Source organism: Podarcis raffonei, chromosome 3 (assembly GCF_027172205.1).
Source record: "Podarcis raffonei isolate rPodRaf1 chromosome 3, rPodRaf1.pri, whole genome shotgun sequence".
In the NCBI taxonomy this organism is placed as follows: Eukaryota; Metazoa; Chordata; class Lepidosauria; order Squamata; family Lacertidae; genus Podarcis; species Podarcis raffonei.
Genome location: NC_070604.1, coordinates 64,924,644 through 64,947,274, shown reverse-complemented (window position 1 = coordinate 64,947,274; position 22,631 = coordinate 64,924,644). Strand labels below are relative to the sequence as shown.

At 40.5% G+C, this 22,631-nt stretch overlaps 1 protein-coding gene across 2 annotated transcripts in view; it reads right to left on the bottom strand.

Moving 5' to 3' along the window:
* The window catches only part of ADGRG6 (adhesion G protein-coupled receptor G6), a 103,999-nt gene extending 82,780 nt beyond the window's left edge, over positions 1-21,219 (bottom strand). Inside the window, exons 1-2 of one of the 2 annotated variants that reach the window (XM_053382066.1) lie at positions 20,388-21,219; positions 12,874-12,971 (exon numbers count right to left, since the gene is read on the bottom strand). In XM_053382066.1, the coding sequence (XP_053238041.1) occupies positions 12,874-12,971; positions 20,388-20,389 (100 nt within the window). In that variant the 5' untranslated portion in view covers positions 20,390-21,219. The remainder of the gene's footprint in view (positions 1-12,873; positions 12,972-20,387) is intronic. The other variant, XM_053382067.1, reaches the window with a different exon arrangement.
* Between the last annotated feature and the right edge of the window lie 1,412 nt (positions 21,220-22,631).

The window sequence follows — 22,631 nt, the reverse complement described above, 5'->3', positions numbered from 1 at the left end:
TTTTGGAGCTTACTAGAACACACAAATATCTGTACATAAGCTCCAGGCACTCTGCCATTCACTTAAGTCTGCATAAACTCTTTATGCAGTTCACAATCTTCTGAGGTCAATTTTCTATCAAAATGTAGTGTAAAAAGCTATCCTATCATTACTTCATTTCTGGTGCTACTTCCTAATATCCCCTTTAGGAATTATCTAGTAGCATCCAAAAAGATGAATGGGGAGGGGGGAGAGAATATTTAAAAATAGAATAGATCATTTAAAAACAAGAAAATGACTACACATTTAATATGACAGATCAAGTTTTCATGGACCTCATGGTTAAAGAACAGTTTTTATCCGTGGGATGTTGGGCTGCTGAATGGAAAAAAATAGTGGTGCAATTGACTTCTGACAAGCACACAGAGCGCAAGCAAGACTGAGTGTATGGAGGAGTTGTTTAATTTCACTGCACACAGGTGGTGTAGTGACAATAAAGGTTTATTTTTATTTTTTTATTTTTTTATTTCATCAGATATATACTCTCGTCTAGGAAAACATAAACGAATTATTTAGGGTGTCACAAGACACAGTTTTTGCTACAGCTCAATACAGCTAACATCCTTGGAAATTGGTACAATGAAATGTAATTTAAAATTATAACATTTACTATGCCCAATAAGTGTAAATTGTGGCAGGCAGATAACAAAAGTAATCCAAATTAATCATTCTCCTAAAACAGGGGAAACAACAATGGTGAATGAGCAACAAACGAGAGAAAGAGTGACTTAATTTTTACGAGACAAACTAAATGTCAACATGCTACAATGGATCAATTACTGTGAGCCCATTTGTTATGCAATGCATTAGGACCATATGAAAGTGATTCTTGTGATTAATACAAAATAATATCTACTTGAACAAGATTTTACTTTCTCTTTTGACAGAATTAGTGATAAACACAATCAGTCTCATGCTATCCTTTAAAGCAAATTCCTTGAAACCGATACCATAAACAAGGCTAATGAAAAAAGAAGTTAAATTGATGCATCATTAAGACTTTTATTTTATTTGGTAATGTGGTTTGCTTCCTGCTGGGTACAAGATGTCCATGGAGCATTTCATGCATCTGGAGTGAACAAAAGCAGTAGCTGATTATTTAAGATAAGAAGCATTCCATGCTATGTACCCAAGATTAGAATTTGGCCTAGACAGCAGAACTACTATCACTGGGAGCCAGCACACCACAGTAAATTGATTGTAAAGCGACAATAAATCTTTTGCCACAATGTGAACAAAAATAATTGATGTCCAAGAAAACATTTCTCTCTCCCTCTCTCATTGAGCTTGGATTAAAAACATCCAGATTATACATGGATGGGTAAGTAACAACATGGATGGTTAACCAGACTCAATTTATTGCTTTATCGGCTGTGAGAATTACTGAATGGGGGACAGTAGAATCTTTTAAAGTTTGCTTTGAAGGAAGTAAAGATTAGAGGAACTAGAAAGTTAATTTGTACATCCCCAGATTCAGCTGGAGAAACACACTTGTCAAGCAAATACGGAAAGAAAACAAATCCCCATTCTTATTTTTGGCCTCATTAACAGAGCTTCTAAGCCAATATCAGCCCCACTGAAACCACTGGACGATGCAGATCTCAGCAGAAAACATGGCCAATACAATATTGGAATTTATTTAGGACGGCTGTTATTTAGCCTTAACAGAACTGAATAAAAACATGTGATACCAAAGTCCCCAGTGGGACTTGTCCTTTTACGTCTTTCGCAAAAAGGGAGTTAAATCATTGCCTAAACCCAACTTCACTGTCATCCTATGACATGATGATTACACAGATGAAAAGCAGACTTTGAAAATCCCTTCTCTTTTCAAGCAATGTGACTAAAGAGATCACAATAACCTGCAGAACAGAAGAGGCAGCACATTTCACTGCCAAGTATGCTCAAGTTTTTCTTCTCAAATCCTCTAAGCCCTTCACAGTATGAAAACTGAATAGCAACACAAAAATAAAACAAAAACAAAAAACCAAGCCCTTTAAAGGTTTGGAAGGGAGTCCCCCAACGTTTCTGACCCAGTAGTGTCGTGTTACTTCAACATAAACTACAAATGTCCTCTGGCTGGATCAGCATTTATTTATATCTTGCCCTTTATATCAATCCCAGCATGGGTAACAACAATATTTAAACAACCAAAAATAAAATACTGTACAACAAAATGAACAAACAACTAGTAAAACAAAAAAAAACTATCAAGAACAAAAACAGGTAATCAGCAGTAGACCCTATCATTATCACCGTAGCAGTGACCAACCATTTAAAAGAGCTCAGGAACTTACAAGGGGTCTCTCACTGGCCTTAGCCCAAGCTCACTGTCTGGCCCCAGGGCCTGGTGTGGACAGCCACAGTCAGCTGGGTGACTACTGCTGCCTGGGAGTGAGCCATGAAAAAAATATGGACACACCTAGACACGCATATTATACCTGGGCTGAGGGAACTGCACCGGCTACCAGTCAGCTACTGGGCCATGTTCAAGACCTTGTTGTTAACATATAAAGCCCTAAGCAACTCAGGACCAGGTTACCTGAAAAACAGCCTGTGGGGAAATTCTTGTGGCACCACACCTTACAGAATATCATAGGGGGTGACCCCAGTGCTTTTTTCCAGGGGGTACTCAAGGGTACACAGTACCGACACCTCTTTTTTTGATGTTGTTAAAAAGTGTGGCAATTACTATAACAACTTCATGGTGAGTACCAGCACCTATTTTTCTAAGGGGGGGCACTGTTTTACTGGTTTAATGCTGTTATTTTGTTTTAATGATAAATGGTTTGTTTTTAGACTGTACGCTGCAGAGAGTTGAAAGATATTAAGCAGTATATAAATGCTTTCAAACTAACAGATGCAACAGAATGGCTGTCAGGCATGTGCACCATAGGACCCAATACAGAAGCCTGCTTGCACTGGACTGACCAGTAAAGCAAAAATGAAGGAGGGGTCAAACTGGCTGGGTGAAAGCAGGAAAAGATGCCAAGCAGGCAATACTGAAGAAAGGCAGTGAAAGAGCCTCACAGAGCAAGCCTACTTAGAAATCCTACTGAATTCAGTGGAGCTTACTCCCAAGTAAATGGGGTAAAGACTGCAGATTAAGAGAGGAAGAGCAGAGTTTTAGAGGGAAGGTATGAAGGATTTCACCACTTTTCTAAGTTCACTGGCTGGCTGCAGTTAAGCAATCAGTTTCTGCAAAACAGCTGCACTGGAGGTGCCAGAATGAAAAGAAACAAACTTTCCATTGTATTAACTAACTTTATTTTGCAATATAACCTGGCTTTGGCCCAACATTATTTATTTGTTTATACTATGCCCTAACCATGTCCTGTTCAAAAATATTGGGAACTGGGGAAAATAATAATAATAATCAAGATTACAAATTCAGGGCATACTACATTTTCTTTCATCCCCAATGTTTATGGTGTTTGTGTCAGGCAGCATAAAAAAGAACAGCAGTAATGTATATATTTTGTATATATTGTATATGTATATATTTTGTAATAATATTTTGTAATGTATATATTTTGTAATATAGACACTATAAGGATTGCTTCTTGCTTAGGCTCTAATCCTAATCCCATTTATCTAGGTATAAACCCCCAATGAATTTAACAGGACTTGCTTCTAAAAATGCATGTTTAGGATTGCACTGTTGTTTATCTTCATGGAAAAACAAAACTGTGTTGCATATGCCCCAATGCAGTGGTTCCCAGCCTGCGGGCAGCAGCGTTATTCCACAGATTCTGTGAACAAATTATCCCAGAGCCCCAACCCCAGCTGCCTGATAAGAATCTGTACTTCCAGTTGTTGCTGCTTTTATATACACCGCAGATCAGTCTCTTAACTATATACTTTTATGCAAAGTGAACATACACATAGATTAAAATCCTATGTCCAATTACCTAATACCTAGGTGTTTTTTTAAAAAAATCACATCCATTATGTTATAAAATTGAACCACCAATTTTTATTTTCACAACAACCCTGTGAGCTTAAGAGAGACCAGTCCTGGTCACTAAGTGAGCTCAGTTCAGCAAGAACAAGTCTCACGGATACAAACATCAACACTAATACAGGCGAATTCAGAAACAGACATTATTACATATTTGTCTATTCAAGTATTATTGCATAAAACTGACTTCCTGTTGCCCAAGTTATTTGTGGCTTTAACTGCATTGCAGCATTTGTGGTAATGAAGCAACAGTCTACAAGTTCTGGAGCCATTTCTGGAACGTCAATTCTAAAATCTGTCTCAAACTATTTAGCTCCATGAGGGTTCCTAGAAATCTTCCCTTCGTGTACACCAGAAGTGCATTGCTGGATCAGACAAAAGACCCATCTAATCCAGCATCCTTTTGCACTTTATTTTGTACTTTATTTTGTCTGTGCTGAACCCTCTCACATTCAGCTCCATTGGATGTCCACAAGTTCTGGTGTTACGAGAAAACTTTTCTCTATCTACTTTCTCTACACTATAAATTATTGGACATAACTCCTTCTTTCCCCCTCTTACTCAATCTTTTATTTAATCTACAAAGTCCCAAATGTTGTAACCTTTCCTCATAGGGGAGCTTGGCCATTTTGGTTGCCCTTTTCTGAACTGTAAATTGGGAATGTCTATCAAAGCATAGCTGTACTAACTCAAACTATGCTTTGGTTGACAGAACCATTTCCACCTCAGCACTTTCATTTTTGAGTAAAGGTGACACAAACAATACACTGTCTTCCAACTGTGGTATACAGGCATTAAGATATTCACAGTTTTATTTTCCTGATGATTCCCAACATGGAACTCATATTTTTCACAGCTGCCCCCCCCCCCCATAGTTCATTGAACTATCCACTATGACCCTATGGTCTTGCTCCTGGTCAGTCACTGTCAGCCAAGACTCCATTAGTTTACACCTGAAATAAGGTTGTGGGGTTTTTTTGCCCCATTTGTGTCACTTTACAGCTTACATTGAATATCATTTGCCATTTTACTGCCAAATCATCCTATTTGGAGATATTGCCTCACAAATCCCTTTTTGTGACCCTAAGCAATTTGGTTTCAGCAGCAAACTTGGTACCTTGCTGCTCACCCCTAAATCTAGGTAGTTTGTGTACAAGTTATAAAGCACACATCTCAACACTGGTCATTGGAGGACTCCACTTTCTACATCCCTCCATAGGGAGAACTATCCATTTATTCCTAATTTCTGCTTCCTATGTCTTAACCAGTTCTCAATCCATAAGATGACACCTCTTATTTCATGACTACTGACCTTATTCAGGTACTTTGTAATAAGGTTTCCACACACACACACACACACACACACACCAGCATCTTCTTGGTGGAGATACATACCATGTTTGTGAATAGCAGTTTCAGGTATGTATATCTCAGTGCTCTTCCCACTATGTTCCTGGAAATCTCGTTTGGAGTCTTGAAGGATGTATGTGCTGGGGCAGCCAAGCTTATGTTAAACCCACTTTCAAGACTGAGATATTTCCATAAAAATTGCTATACAGTGGGGGAAATGGTTACCTAAATTCATTCTAACACAAAGCAGTTTCTGTTCTTTGCCTTTTGAATAAGAGGCAGTGATGTGGCAACATCATGCATAAGGGAGGGGTATATACTGGAGAGAGTGAACCTTGATTTGGAATCCACAGCCTTTAGGATCATAACCAGGATATCTTTACAAGCACATCAACTTGCATTTTACAGATGAAATTTTATATCTGAACATTAAAAGAAATAAATTCAGTAACTAACTTTCCCTGGAACATCTGGAACAGGCTCCCCTTCCATCTTCTATAACCTTATACAAAGGAAGCACTAAGAATCTTGTCATTTGCCACACATTCCTTTGTGATAACTTAAGCCATGAGCTCTTTTTCTGCACCTAATAATCACTTTATGATAAAAGATGACTTCAGTCTGATAGCATGAGCCTGTCACTGCACCATTAATTAGGGGAACAGGAACACTGAACGGTCAGGGCTAGCATTTGAACAAAACCAACTCTGTTCAGGGAGTACTGCAGCAGCTAGCCTGAACACTCATCTCAAGCTAAGTTAATAAACAAAGGGGAAAAACACCCCAGGAACACTATGATCATATTCCATTGTTCATTACTAAATTAACTGAATTCCTATCTTTCTACAGACCTGTAGTTTCCAGTCTGTAAAAATTATTTGTCAGAGCACTTTATATGACAAATATAGGGAGAGGAAAGAAAGCAACTGAAATGTGGGTTCCATTTCCTTCTCATCACAGCACTGATTCTCTGAAAAACCCTACCTTGGTCTTTTGAAAACCATGGGGGGGGGGGGGACAGTAGCAAGTAAACATAGATCTAAAAAATCTGCACTTTTAATGAATTGTTGTTTAAAAATCTATTCGTATGTTACAGTCAGTGACCAAGATGGTGGACTAGCCAAAATGGAAGGATCTAAAGGAAGTCTAGGTATAATCTGGCTATTACAGTCCAAGAGGTTTGCTGACATATGAATGGAATATCCTATTAGCCCTCCATTCGCCTACATTTCAGCATACATGCCTTCATTTGGTTCTATGAGCAGAAGTGAAACAGTGTAAGCATGTGGCCTCACTGGCACATTTGCTGATCTGTACTATACATTCTATCATTTTTGAGATTGCATCCCAGTACAGCTTTCGCCACTCTTTTGTTGACTATGAGGGCCACTCCATTTCTTTTACGGGTTTCTTGCCCACAGTAGTAGATGTGATGGTCATCCGAACTGAATTCGCCCATTCCCGTCCATTTTAGTTCACTGATGCCCAGGATGTCAATATTTATTCTTGCCATCTCATTTTTGACCACCTCCAACTTACCTAGGTTCATGGTTCTTACATTCCAGGTTCCTATGCAATATTTTTCTTTACAGCATTGGACTTTCCTTTCGCTTCCAGGCATATCCGCAACTGAGCGTCCTTTCGGCTTTGGCCCAGCCACTTCATCAGCTCTGGATCTACTTGTACTTGCCCTCTGCTCTTCCCCAGTAGCATGTTGGGCGCCTTCCGACCTGAGGGGCTCATCTTCCAGCGTCATAACTTTTATATGCCTGTTGTCTTTGTCCAAGGAGTTTTCTTGGCAAGGATACTGGAATGGCTTGCCGGTTCCTCCTCCAGGTGGATCACGTTTGGTCAAAACTCTCCACTATGACCTGTTCATCTTGTGTGCCCTGCTCGGCGTAGTTCATAGCTTCTCTGAGTTCTTCAAGCCCCTTCGCCACGGCAGACCTTTTAACATCACAGTAATCCAAGTTTATGCACCAACTACTGGTGCTGAAGAAACTGAAATTGACCAATTCTATGAAGACTTACAACACCTTATAGAAGTGACACCAAAGAAGGATGTTCTTCTCATTATAGGGGATTGGAATGCTAAAGTAGGGAGGCAAGAGATAAAAGGAACAACTGGCAAGTTTGGCCTTGGAGATCAAAACGAAGCAGGGCAAAGGCTAATAGAGTTCTGTCAAGAGAACAAGCTGGTCATCACAAACACGCTTTTCCAACAACACAAGAGACGACTCTACACATGGACATCACCAGATGGGCAGCATCGAAATCAGATTGATTATATTCTCTGCAGCCAAAGATGGAGAAGCTCTATACAGTCAGCAAAAAGAAGACCTGGAGCTGACTGTGGCTCAGATCATCAGCTTCTTATAGCAAAATTCAAGCTTAAACTGAAGAAAGTAGGAAAAACCACTGGGCCGGTAAGATACAATCTAAGTCAAATCCCTTATGAATACACAGTGGAAGTGATGAACAGGTTTAAGGATTTAGATTTGGTGGACAGAGTGCCTGAAGAACTATGGATGGAGGCTCGTAACATTGTACAGGAGGCAGCAACGAAAACCATCCCAATGAAAAGGAAATGCAAGAAAGCAAAGTGGCTGTCCAACGAGGCCTTACAAATAGCGGAGGAGAGAAGGCAAGCAAAATGCGAGGGAGATAGTGAAAGATACAGGAAATTGAATGCAGATTTCCAAAAAATAGCAAGGAGAGACAAGAAGGCCTTCTTAAACGAGCAATGCAAACAAATAGAGGAAAACAACAGAATGGGAAGAACCAGAGATCTGTTCAAGAAAATTGGAGATATGAAAGGAACATTTCGTACAAAGATTACCATAATAAAGGACAAAAGTGGTAAGGACCTAACAGAAGCAGAAGACATCAAGAAGAGGTGGCAAGAATACACAGAGGAATTATACCAGAAAGATATGGATGTCTCGTACACCCCAGGTAGTGTGGTTGCTGACCTTGAGCCAGACATCCTGGAAAGTGAAGTCAAATGGGCCTTAGAAAGCACTGCAAATAACAAGGCCAGTGGAAGTGATGGTATTCCAGCTGAACTATTTAAAATTTTAAAAGATGATGCTGTTAAGGTGCTACACTCAATATGCCAGCAAATTTGGAAAACTCAGCAGTGGCCAGAAGATTGGAGAAGATCAGTCTACATCCCAATCCCAAAGAAGGGCAGTGCCAAAGAATGCTCCAACTACCCCACAATTGCACTCATTTCACACGCTAGCAAGGTTATGCTTAAAATTCTACAAGGAAGGCTCAAACAGTATGTGGACCGAGAACTCCCAGAAGTGCAAGCTGGATTTAGAAGAGGCAGAGGAACCAGAGACCAAATTGCAAACATGCTGGATTATGGAGAAAGCTAGAGAGTTCCAGAAAGACATCTACTTCTGCTTCATTGACTATGCAAAAGCCTTTGACTGTGTCGACCACAGCAAACTATGGCAAGTTCTTAAAGAAATGGGAGTGCCTGATCACCTCATCTGTCTCCTGAGAAATCTCTATGTGGGACAAGAAGCTACAGTTAGAACTGGATATGGAACAACTGATTGGTTCAAAATTGGGAAAGGAGTACGACAAGGCTGTATTTTATCTCCCTGCTTATTTAATTTATATGCAGAATACATCATGCGAAAGGCTGGGCTGGATGAATCCCAAGCTGGAATTAAGATTGCCTGAAGAAATATCAACAACCTCAGATATGCAGATGACACAACCTTGATGGCAGAAAGTGAGGAGGAATTAAAGAACCTTTTATTGAGGGTGAAAGAGGAGAGCGCAAAATATGGTCTGAGGCTCAACATCAAAAAAACGAAGATCATGGCCACTGGTCCCATCACCTCCTGGCAAATAGAAGGGGAAGAAATGGAGGCAGTGAGAGATTTTACTTTCTTGGGCTCCATGATCACTGCAGATGGTGACAGCAGCCACGAAATTAAAAGACGCCTGCTTCTTGGGAGAAGGGCAATGACAGGCCTAGACAGCATCTTGAGAAGTAGAGACGTCACCTTGCCAACAAAGGTCCGTATAGTTAAAGCCATAGTTTTCCCAGTAGTGATGTATGGAAGTGAGAGCTGGACCATAAAGAAGGCTGATCGCCGAAGAATTGATGCTTTTGAATTATGGTGCTGGAGAAGACTCTTGAGAGTCCCATGGACTGCAAGAAGATCAAACGCATCCATTCTTAAGGAAATCAGCCCTGAGTGCTCACTGGAAAGACAGATCGTGAAGCTGAGGCTCCAGTACTTTGGCCACCTCATGAGAAGAGAAGACTCCCTGGAGAAGACACTGATGCTGGGAAAGATGGAGGGCACAAGGAGAATGGGGCGACAGAGGACGAGATGGTTGGATAGTGTTTTCGAGGTTACCAGCATGAGTTTGACCAAACTGCGGGAGGTAGTGGAGGACAGAGGTGCCTGGCGTGCTCTGGTCCATGGGGTCACGAAGAGTCGGACACGCCTAAACGACTAAACAACAACAACAACTATACATTCTAGCTGAGTCCCAATTATTGTGAATTTGAATAACCCCCAACCATTCAGTAAGAGATTTGACTTCCTTGGCTTTCCCTTTCAACTTCATTTTTACCCATCCTCTCCTATTTGAGATGCTTCCTTTTTTAAGGTCAAATGTGATTGCACTGGACTTTCTTGACAACTGTTTGCTTACACATATGTTTAATTTTATAGCATTATGATCACCGCTCCCAAAACTTTCAGCAACGCATACATCTTTCACCATGTCCCATGTGCCACTTAATTTTAAGTCGAGGAATGCCAACCCCTCATCAGTTCCATGATAAACTGGAGCACAGTTACTTTGGATATCTAGAAATTTTATCTCTTTGTCATGATCAGAACATGAAAATGAAGGCAACTCAATTCACCCAATCCTAGACGTTTTCTTTATAACCGCTTTGCCTGTTCCAAAGCTGTGGAATGTTATTGAAAGCAGGCTCCAGACCACAACTAAGCCTTGATAGGCTCAGGCTCAAGTTAAACTCTGCTCCCACTTTGTGTTTATGCATAATTATTTATTTTATTTTTTTAACTGTCCTGTTGGATCTGCCCTATAAACATACAACCCCCCTTTCACAAATAAGCCAACGTTGATGTCATAAATATATAGAATCAAAGAATTGTAGAGCTGGAAGGAAATCGAAGTGTCATCTAGTCCAATACCCTGCAATGCACGAATCACAACTAAAGCATCCCTGTGTGCAGGGTTTTAAACACAATACAGTTGTACCTTGGGTCGAACGCCTTGGTACTCAGAAGTTTTGGTCCCAAACACCACAAACCCGGAAGTAAGTGTTCCGGCTTGCAAACGTTTTTTGGAAGCCAAATGTCCAACTTGGCTTCTGCAGCTTCCGATTGAGTGCAGGAAGCTCCTGCAGCCAATTGGAAGCTGTGCCTTGGTTTTCAAACCGTTCCAGGAGTCGAACGGACTCCCAGAACGGATTAGGTTTGACAACCAAGGTACCACTGTAATGGAAATTAAGAGAAAATGTAAAGACAATGTACCATGGTTTTTTAAAACTGCTTCGAAGGTTTATTTTACAATCAAGAAGTAAATAAATTTTATGAAATAAATTACTATTTCTTTCCATTTCATGAGAAAGGAGCACACAGGGTGAAAACACACTTTTGTGTTAAGAAACATTACTCACTTTTCTTAATATTTAGGACTAATTATACCCCACAGACTTACAAAACTACATTACAACCCAAATTTTAATACATTTTCCCATTAGACACAGTTAGACATTATACGTGTTTGCAGAGTCCATGTTGAACAGTACTTATTAATTCTGGTTTTGGAATAATTTTGACCCTAAATGCAAAACTCTCCCAGAACGTTTTGACTCATTAAAAACTGACAAATCACTGGGTCCAATGGTACAAACCCAAGAGTTCGTAAAGTATTCAAATGAGAAATTACTGATCTTCTAACAAAAAAATGTAACTTGTCTCTAAAATCTGCCTCTGTACCTGAGGACTGTAAAGCAGGCAATGTTAACATAAGTTTTTAAAAAGTTTTTAAAAAGAGATACTGATGATATTCTGGAATTTACAGGCCAGTTAGCTTGGTGTCTATTTCAAGAAAACTGGCAGTCAGCATTATTAAAGATAGAAATACCAGGCATATGGAGGAACAAGTCTTGCTGAATCAGAACCATACCCATACACACCCTGATGATATGATGAGATAATTTTCACAAAGCATTGGTAACAATGCTATATAAACATTCCATTCTTCTTGGCACTGTATTTGGAATTGCAGTGATTTTGTTCTGCCTTTGTAACCCAAGGATGAAAAACGAGCGCTTACTTATTTGCCACTCACTCACAGATAGGATCTTTGGCTTTTACTTAAGGTACATGATTTAAGAATGCCAGAAAGCACACACCTGTTGAGATTTGTGTGCCACACAACAGCTTGATAAAGATAAAAGTAAATTAACTGTAGTAACATGCAGCCCTTGAAATCCTGTGTTAAATTATTCTATGGAAGCTTTGGGATTCCCTGTACAGGGAGGTCCACCTCCCTCCGATGCAGCTCTGGGAAGACCTCGCTTTTCATGCAGGTATTTGGCATGACTTGCAGTTAATTTTAGCTCTCCTGGCACACTAACTTTTATGCTATCTATAGCTTGATTGTTATCAATTATAACTTATTACTGATCTGTCTTTTATTGCTTTTAATGTATTGCAAGTTAAGCATGAATATTTTGTTGTTAGTGAGATAGTAAATTTTAAAATAATTAAATAAATCCTCACAGTCCTAGTAGAGTTTTTTTTTCTTTCTTACATTTTTCTTGTATTTAACAGACAGTGTTTCAATAATGACCTAATGCAGTACAGTGGTACCTCTGGTTGTGAACGGGATCCGTTCCAGAGGCCTGTTCGCAACATGAAAGGAACGCAACCCACAGCGCCACTTCTGCACATGCGTGTGACGTCATTTTGCACATCTGTGCATGCGGTGAAACCCGGAAGTAACCCTTTCTGGTACTTCCGGGTCGCTGTGGGACGTAACCTGAAAGAACGCAACATGAAGTGGATGTAACATGAGGTATGACTGTAGTAGTAAATCAGCAGAACCTAACTGTTGTACTGAACCAGCAGTCTAACTGATCCAGCATCCTGTCCCCAGCACAGACATACAGCAATTTGTATAAGCAGAGACTATATAGAATAATGAATTCATTTTTCTTCCTTCCATGAATTCACCTCTTAGAAATACAGTAGCTTAAAGAACTGAGTAATGAAAGGAAAGTTGTGAATTCCATAGAAACACCAAGACTTCTAAGCTGCATATAAGACAAGGTGTACACAACAATATGCAGGGTGCACAAATTATGAACTCAGTAACATTCCGTATCAATGTTGATACAGTCAACTCCAAATATGTTCTGCACAACCCAAGTATAATAAGCATGATAATGGTATTCTACAACTCTCACCCATTTTAGCGGACTGGGAGAAGAAAAACATCTTTCTTACCTGAATACTGTACACATATAAGATACAGAGTAAATAGGAACAGCAAATGGAGCTTCCATTTCCACTGGTAGCACCACACTTGGCTCTCATAAGACATCCTATGAAAATAAAAAATAAGAAATTTTAAAATATGTTTTTGCTTTTTAGTACAAGCAATCTGCTATTACTAATACAAATGTAATCACTAACAAATGCAACATTCCTTTAGGCAGGGATGGAGAACATCCAGATATGGGCCAATCTTGGACCTCCAGGAGTTCAAGTTGACCCATAAAGCAATTTCCCAAAACCATACCCATCTGTCCATCAGCTAACTTCACTGTGTAACATCAGCTAGTGGGCAGGAGGGCAGGGTTCAATCCTACTAGAGTCTGCTTTGCCATCACGTTCCCTGTGGGGGATGTTCTGGTGAAGTACACCACTGTAGTCAGCAGGATTGAACCCTCCACTCATAAACTGGTGAGCAGAGAGTTCCACCAGGCTAAGGTTGTTTGCAAATGTCTATTCCCCTGCGGCAATCAGGCATGTAGTCAAAGTGTAGCATGAGCTGTTTAAAATCCCTATGCTACAATCTGAAGTCCTCATATTTGGAGCTTTAAAGCACAGTGTCACCCGAAATCAGGTGTCTGAAAAGTGGGTAGCCTTGGCTGCCTGTCAAATTTGGCCCTCTGAGGAGGTGAAATAAGGATCTGGCTCACCACCTAGAAAAGGTTCTCCACCCCTGCTTTAAAGAGTTGATAGAATTTTTGCTTCACTGAACAAGAGGTATGTTAGAGACATAAACTCTGAACTAGAACTTCAGTGGAGTTGAGTTGTATCTAAGTCAATCAGGCTCAATTTAAGCATGCTGATCAATAAAACATGTTTAGCTTTGTTCCTAGGTTCAGTCACGGCATGACTCTGAAGCTGACAGACCATTCTAGAACGTGTTAGCTGTTATTTAAAAACACACACACCAAAAAAAGAAACTGATTTTGGTTTGCTAAACCACTTCCATAACCTCTTTCTGATAAGGACAATGGTCATGATCATTAAAGCTACTTCTGGACTGCCCACACGCTGCTGCACACTCCGCAGCAGGGCTTCCTTCCCCTAATCTTCCCTTTTTCTTCTTCTTGCACAATATATAAATTTTACTCTCATTTTTTCACAAATAAAACAAACATTACATTGTCAAACTACATGACCATGAGATAAGCGCCAGATCTGTCAGCACAATGGATGAAGTTCAGGTAAAACTGTATTATCCAGATGTATCAATGTATACCCACCAGAACATTTTAATGTTTTGCCACTTTCTTGGAACAACAGACTCTGCAAAGCCATTTCACAAGATGGTTTTGAAAGGGCACCAAGTTTCAAAAGTATTTTGCCACATAGTGAGGTAAGCTGCTGTTCGTGAAAGAGAAGTCTAAAACTGTAGCTAGTTGTGCAAAGCTTGCTTCATGGTTTCTTGAAGGTTGTTCTAAATTATGAACTTAAAAGAACTGAGTTTTCTGACATGCAGTAAAAATAAACTTAATAGCACTTGAAGATGATCATACACTACTTGGGACTTTGAAACATAAAAAGATCTTTGATGAAGCCAGACACTCTAAAACTAGATTCGCACACAACAAAATGATTGTCCTGCAAGTCAATGCAACTGCAACTAAATCCTCAATAAAAACCTTGAAAATGGAATGTCAGAAATGTGTAATGAATAGTTAATAAATGTACCAATATGCTGGGTTCTTTATTAGACCTAGAAGTTTGCCTTCAATTCTCTTAGTTGGCTCTCTGTGATAATAGTGAAATACTCCACATGATTTCTATAGAAGCAGAATTAAGAAGCATTAATGCTTCGAACATAATTTTGACACAAAACTACCTTATCTGTTCAAATGAACACAAGTAGCTACTCCAGTGTTTCAACCAATACAACTATAAACTAAGCTGAACTGGGTAAATACAGACTGCACCATGAATATCACAGAGTGAAATCTAAGCTTCCATATTTAGTCAAGTTTGCCTTAAAAAAGATTATGCTTTCACCTTTGGGGGGGATGAGAAAGAGACTACAAATTATTCAGATTCCTATGTATCCTAATATGTCTATAACACATGACTTACCAAACATGGAACAATGTATGTGCAAAAAGATCTAATAAAATAATGAAACTCTAGTTTACAGCTATTGGGTTAGTTAATACATCCTGCTTTTGGAATCCCACATAAGGACTTCCAGTAGCACAATGGGGCTTCCCCACATCTTCCCCCATGTAACCTTCCCCCTTCCCTGTGTTCAAAATTCCCTAGGCACATTTTGCTATGGGCGCAGATCCAATTGTGATTTCTGGGTGCCAGGTTGGTGGCCACAGTTTAAAAACCTCTGCCTTAGTCCATAGTTAATTCCATTTCCACTCTGTGGGTTTCTCCTTCTTGCATACTGGGACAAGTGAATTGTTTTAAGAGCAAGCTACAGTCAAGCAATGTAACTGAGATCACAGAATCGTAGAACTCTAGTGTTGGAAGGGACCCCAAGGGTGATCTAGTCCAACTCCCTGGAAAATAGACATTCCGTTGTAGTGACCATAACCTAGGTTTAAGGTGCCATTTGGTGCCTAACTTATATATCTGAGTTTCTAACACTGTCTCCACCCTATTGGCACAGGAGGAGATGGGGGACAAGCTGAAATGCTTGTGCTACACCAAATTCCTCCCACTGAAGGTAAGAAAGACTAGGTCGTCCTAAATTAATTATTCTACTCAATCCAGGGTCTATGTCTCAAGTTACATCTACTTTATTTTGTTTTTATATAGATATTTAAATCTCAACATGTGTACTCCAAACACTGAGGCATACCAAAAGCTAATATTAATAATACTTCTTTCCCACTTATTTTTCTTTCCTCTCACCTACCCACATAATAACCTTCTATGTTAGTGTAAGTGGCAGAGAGTGAGGATGGCCAGTATGCACTCTGAGCAAAAATATCTGTTGGAATAACATATGACATGTGCTGTAAAAATGGATTGAAAAAATCATTATAATTTGAACAGACTAACTACAGCAGGCCCGAGACATTACATCGCTCAAACAGACCTGCCAAATTTACTTTGTGAAGGTGAGAGCCTACTGATATTCCTAACATCCTCCCTTGCTCCTTCCTACTGACTGCTGCACATAATTCTCTTCCTTTGGCTTCCAACAATGGACACTATTTTCTAATGTTACCTCACATGTACACACACATATCGGTTTTTAAAACACTCACCTAAAGTCAACAAACACAGTGGCATTTAGAAAAGAATCATTATTTGATTCCCTGATTTAGTTTGCATAATCAGAGACTAAAAGTGACTATGCAGCATACAGTCTAAACTCTGCCCAAAGCAGACCATTCTTCTACCAACTCTCCACAGATCAGCTAAGGCACTCAAGTTCCAAATGTGTCACAGAACTTATCCAAAGGTGCCAAATAAAACTTAATGCGGATTCAGATGCAAACCACATCTGAATGGGCAGGCAACCTCTTCCAGAATCACCATTCAATTTGACCTAAGCTATGGAAACTTCCACAATCGGATCCTAACTGTAAGCCAACCCATCTATCAAATAATCCAGAATAAAATTGTGCTGAGTTAAATTGCATGCCACTCAATTTGTAGTTACTTCAACTGCAAATAACTGTTCTTGTTGCCTGCTTAGGTATGGAAAAACAATGTTTGTGTGAATGTATAGCCACAATACACAATTAAGAGATCATGCTGAACACAGTCCACCAAACGTGTATTCTGGCCCACACCTTTCCCTAATTTTGAAATACTAGACAGGCAGCAAAAACAGACATTTCAGTGAGACCCTACTGAATTGCAATATATGACTAGCATGCTGAATTTGGCTTATTAAGTTTCAAGAAAAGAAAATGAAAGATGACGCTATATGTGGGAACTCTTCTTTTCTTTTTTAAAGAACTTTCCTGAGCTCAGTGACTCACATTTAAAGCACTGAAACTGAAAACACATCCTTTATGAAAGGTATGTAGAGTATATTTCTAACTGTAATTTTTGACATTCTTTCCAAGACATTACAAGCATGGAGGCCTCAGGGACCCCAAAGCAATGATGAATAATGAGCATTAAGAGTTTTGATAGCTCCACAATGGTGAATGCAAACCAGTGGGCTTCAGAGAGACCTTTCTATTTTAATGTAAGTGATTGGAAAATGCAACAGAAATATTCTATTTTTATTCGTTTTTACTGTAGAGATGATGATGATGATGATGATTTTTTTTAAAAAATCAGTACATTTCCATCTAAGATATTTAGACAAATAACTGTATATCCTCATTCTGTTTCCTTCCTGGACCATAGTTAGGTTTACATTGTCTATCATAGCTTTCAGGAAAGTGCCATAATTTTGTCTTTACTCAAAATGCTGAGCTCCCTGTTGTCTGATGCACTGCCCAATTGAAGTAGACTTGAGATTGAAAAATGATGACATTTGAACAGAATGAATCATCTTTAATCCAACTGCTTTTTAAAAAGTACATATGTACATGAATTGTGGATTAGGTAGTTGGTCTTGAGTAGGCACATTATAACAAGAAAAGTCATTCACAGAGAAGAGGATTGCCAAAGACTGCATTGCACTGTTGTGATATGTACATGATGTATTGAACAAAGAACTCAGTACGACCCTCTAAAGCTGAATGTTACAAAGTCTGACTTTGGTGAGAGTAATGAATAGGGTGAGCACAGAGTTTCCTTGGTTTCATTCAGCTGTGACCCTGCATGATTAGCTACTAGAACTAGCATTTGTGAAGTTCTGACCTCAGATGAAGTTACATGTACACTTACAGAAGAGAGCATGCAAATATAAGTTTCCTCTTTAAGACTAACTTTTGATGATGTTGTGCAATACATTTAGAAGAAACTGCTGTCTCAGGTGCTTTTTCAAAAGGGTAGTTTGGAGTGAAGGCAAACAAAACCAAATATTAAGACTATAATGTGATCATAAAAGATTTTAACTGCTAAACAATAATGCATATACAGTGGTACCTCGGGTTAAGAACTTAATTCGTTCTGGAGGTCTGTTCTTAACATGAAACTGTTCTTAACCTGAAGCACCACTTTAGCTAATAGGGCCTCCTGCTGCTGCTGCGCTGCCGAAGCACGATTTCTGTTCTCATCCTGAAGCAAAGTTCTTAACCTGAGGTACTATTTCTGGGTTAGCGGAGTCTGTAACCTGAAGCGTATATAACCTGAAGGGTATGTAACCCGAGGTACCACTGTATAAACTATAAAAAGAATAATTTAATCCAAGCCATGTATTATTAGTTTTATGACATTAACATTCAAGAATGTAATTAATTATAATGCAAATATCTGCAACACTTCCAAAAAGCTTCCAAACTTTTTTCAAGGGCTCAGTGTCCATTACAACGAATTGCAACAATAATACTTCTCTGTTCAATTAGGCATATTTCCCAGCACATAGGATTGCAGCTTTTATCTCATCTTATTGCTGAAACCAAAAGAAGCTCACAATTTCAAAATAAACCCTGAAAGGGGGGGGGGGAGACCAAAATACATAATAGAAACTTTTTGTTTAAACTTTTATTTATTTATTATTCAATCTCTATCCCACCCTTCCTGCATAAAGAGCCCAGGGTGGGATTCCCTCCCAATGCCTCACCACTTCCCCCTTTTCTTGTAAATCCATTCTGTTTAGGAGTTCCCAATTCCATTATATCGCAGCCACCTCTATTCCACTTCATTTTGCAGTAGTGTAATATTACTTATGAGTATCATTATGGTGCCCTAGTTTGTGTCATTACACCTGTCTATAGTGGGAAATGAAACTGATAGGATAGTAACAAGTGATCTAAGAGATTTTTTAAACCAACCAACCACCATAGAATTGTCTTTATTTGTAAAAGAATCTGTAATGTTAAAGAGAAAGTGGGATGTAATCTCCAAATGAACCCTGTTCAATGTTCCCAAGTCATGTGAAACAGCAGGTTCAGAGATATAGGATTGTGTTGGCATCCAAATGTTAACAGCTGTGTGGATTATGACTGCAAGAACTTGGAGAAGCACTAAGGCTCCAACAATTGATCACTGGCAGAGGAAGACCCGGGACATTATATTTATAGTATTGACCAAAATTACCAGTTTCAAACAACTATGGGAGGGAAGAACCCAGACGACAGGGATTTTCAAAAGAACTGGATCTCGTTTATTTTGTACTGGAACCAAAAGAAATGTTGATGAAATTGTCATTATAGCTGTATTAAGCACTGCATTGTTGCTCTGATATAAATCTGATACCTTTTAAAAATGTATTAATTTCAGCATCTGAAATCTGGTATGATGAAAGGTGATATGTAAGTGTTCTCTCTTAATTAACTTATAGCAGGTAGTGAATTAATCACAGGAAAAGATGCTGAAGTTGGTAGCAAAACATTATTCATTGTTTACCACTTCCAAGACTCCCAAGCATTACAACCAAAATGGGAGAATTAATTCAGGAACATGTTGAAAATGACAGCTTCTATTCTTCACCTTCTTTGATAAAATAATTGAGTCTGCAAAAATCCCCGTTCCCTCCGATTATATAGGCAAACTACCCAAGTGCCAAGCAAAGGAGGTGAGAGGATTTTGGTTACTGCGCTTGAATGCACAGTAGTAGCCAAATGGGCAAGTCCGGCCAGCCACTAGGAGACTTAACAAATGCATAAACTCCCAAATCTAACGCTATGACATTCTCTCTCTGAGAAAAAGAAAGTCTAACAGCCTAGCAGACAGGAGGAAAGGCTGGAAGTCCAAAAGAGCTCAATACCTCCCCCCTTGTTTTTTGGCAGAGCACCTTTTCAGCTTGAAATAGCTCCTTTATGAACCAAGATCTCGCTCCCACTTTGACTCAGGGAAAGTTTGGGGTTTAAAACTCTACAGAATCTCTGCAGAGGTATGTCACCATAACTTTATGAAGTTCTAACAAAAACCCACAAGTGCGCAACTGCCCTCCTACCTCATCCACGAGAGCAGGAAACCCTAAAGCAGAAGTAAATTAAGTTACTAAAAGCGTCAAATGTGAGTTTGTGGTATCTTTAAAACTAACTCTTTCACCGCTGCTATTCAGAATGTCATCAATTGCTCCCTCTTTTTTTAACAAAGGGGGGGAGGAGAGAGATCCTGGTAAATCACGAGCTTTGAGGCTGGTGCGAAGCCTCTTACCTGCTCTTCAGGGAAAAAAGGCTCCCTCCGTCCCTCCTTTCCGGCCCTGCCTACCTTTCTGCCCCGAAAAGAGTCACCATCTCAGTCTCGGGGGAGGCCGTGGGGAGATATGATCTTGTCGTGTCTGGCCTAAATATGCCGCGGAAGAAAAGTGCAGACGAACGCGAAACCGGTTTATTTGGTTCCCGAGGGCTGGCAAGGCATCAGAGAGCCATTCGCGAGGCTGCGGCAAGAAGAAGAAGAAACGCAGAGCGCCTTCCCTTCCCAGGGCCGAGAAGGCAGGCGAAACTTACATGTTCACATTACTCGGTGCGCGCAACCATCCTCTCCTGCCCAGGGCTGGCTGGCACTCTTCCTCCTCCTCGGGCTTTTCTACCTCTCCGTGGACAAGTTCACGAGCGCAGCTGCTCCATCCCCCTCAGGGCTTCCCTCCACGCGCAAAGTTGGCGGTATACCGGCTCGCGCCTCTTCCCCGCCTGAGAGGCAGGCTAAAAAATAAAATAAAAAACCAAGAAGAAAGCGGCACAAAACACCGCAGGGAAAACTTTGAGCGGCGGCGGCGGCGGCAGCTGCGTCTCTTCTGAGGGCGAAGGAGCCCCACACACAACGAGGCGGAAAGGGCTCCTTTGCGCCACGTTCCCGCCCAGTGGGGCGACTCCCGCGCAGGGCCAAGACCTAGAGGCCGGCCGCTCAGGTGGCTGCCGCGCCTCAAGATTCGCCTGTGGGGCTCCCGCGCGGGCTCCGGCTGGCCCCCTCTCGCCTCAGGAGGCCGGCCTACGACGCTCAGCCCCACCCTAGAGCGGCGGGGGCGGCGGGCGGAGGGAAGGGACCCAAAAGTTTCTCAAGCACCGACGCCGACGCCGCGCAGCTTCACACACGAGCCGACACGCTGGAATCTCCTTTTCAATGAGAAGCACGTGCTGGAAACTGTGGGGGTGGGGAGTTCTGCAGTTTCTGCCCCAGGTTCACCGGCCTGACTTCCAAAGGGCCCTGAGACATGTGCCTTAGGAAAATCACGCGAAGGCGTCTTTTACGCTTCCGATGAAAGCTACACCTGTTGACATTTTGCATTTGGCCTGGGTAAAAATCGGACCTGGAATGGTTTCGACGGGGACCTTAGGAGTCAGCTCCTAGGGGCCGAGATCCCTTTGCAAACCCACCCACCCCCAAATATATTTGAAGGATCCGCCCCGCCCCCCGCTAGTGAAAAGGTACTGTATTGCCATTCAAATAGTGTGGGTGTTCCACGTCAAGAGATCAATAGTGTGAGCCCCTCCCTATTTTATTCAAATTGGCACCCTTGACGGAGACCCCGAAATCGTCATCAAATGACAGAGCCATGCTCATGGGTTGCATCATGAAAAGCATTAACCTGATACTTTTCCGTGGCTCCATAGCACAAAAATAGGGAGCGCCATGGGGAGAATCCCCACGCATCCTTGAGATTTTTACTCAGGATCACTTTTTGGACTATGGTGGCACCCCAGAATGCTGGGTCTGTGATTTTTTGCATGAGCATGGAAATGAGTTTTCAAGTTTGCAAGGCTTCCATGTAAATCTCTCGAAGGACCGTGTAGATTCAGCTTTTCCTCTTTCCTTCTGTTTCTCATAATTTATTCAAGGAGGCACAGCGTTACTGGCAGAAAAACAAGTGGCAATTTCATTCATATGTGGTACGTGCCATACACTTCCATTGGACGGTTTAACTGAAACATACATGTTCATGCCCTTGCAACTGCTGTGTTAAGTGAATATTGCCATGTGTGACATGATAATCAGAAATTTAACATCACTGAGTTTTCATATCGCATCTAACCTTACTGTACACTGCTTAAGAGCTACAGTGTTAAGTGGTATATAGATAGATGGTTGAAGAAAATAAATAATTTAAGATACAAGCGCACACCCCTGCAAGTCACCGAGTGATGAACTCTCAAGCAATGAACATGCATTTGTGAATCAGCATGATTAATTTGTTTCACAATCACTGGCCTTGTGCCAGCTGCACTAACTCAGAATCTATCAACATTCTGCTAGGATCAAAGGGAAATACATTTCCTCCCCCATGCATGCACACTTCCTGGGAACAGAAGGTTGACTTCAGGTTGAGTCACTGAGGGACACCCTATTCAAGAAGCAATGCATAGGATATGATAATGAGCCTGAAGAATTTCATGACCAATGTTTCAAACTGAAAAACTCGAGAAGAAAAATCCATAACATGCTAACAGTATGTCCAGCCTGCCCCCTGCCTCCAAATTAACTGTAAATCCAAAATCTGTTTGCTCTATCTACACACAAACACTATCTATAGTGTATATTGGGCTGGCTATTGCTAGTGATTAGTGTTATTGCTAATTATGGTTATTTATAAATTTTATTATTCTAGTGTTTGTGGTTTTTGATATATTATTGCTTTGTAAATTATTTGCTGGAAGCAGCCTTGCGAAGCTCCAATCCTAAAAGAAGGCCTTTAAATATACAGTCCTGTGCATATTTCAGTGAACACCACATGCATTTCAGTAGTATGACTTTTT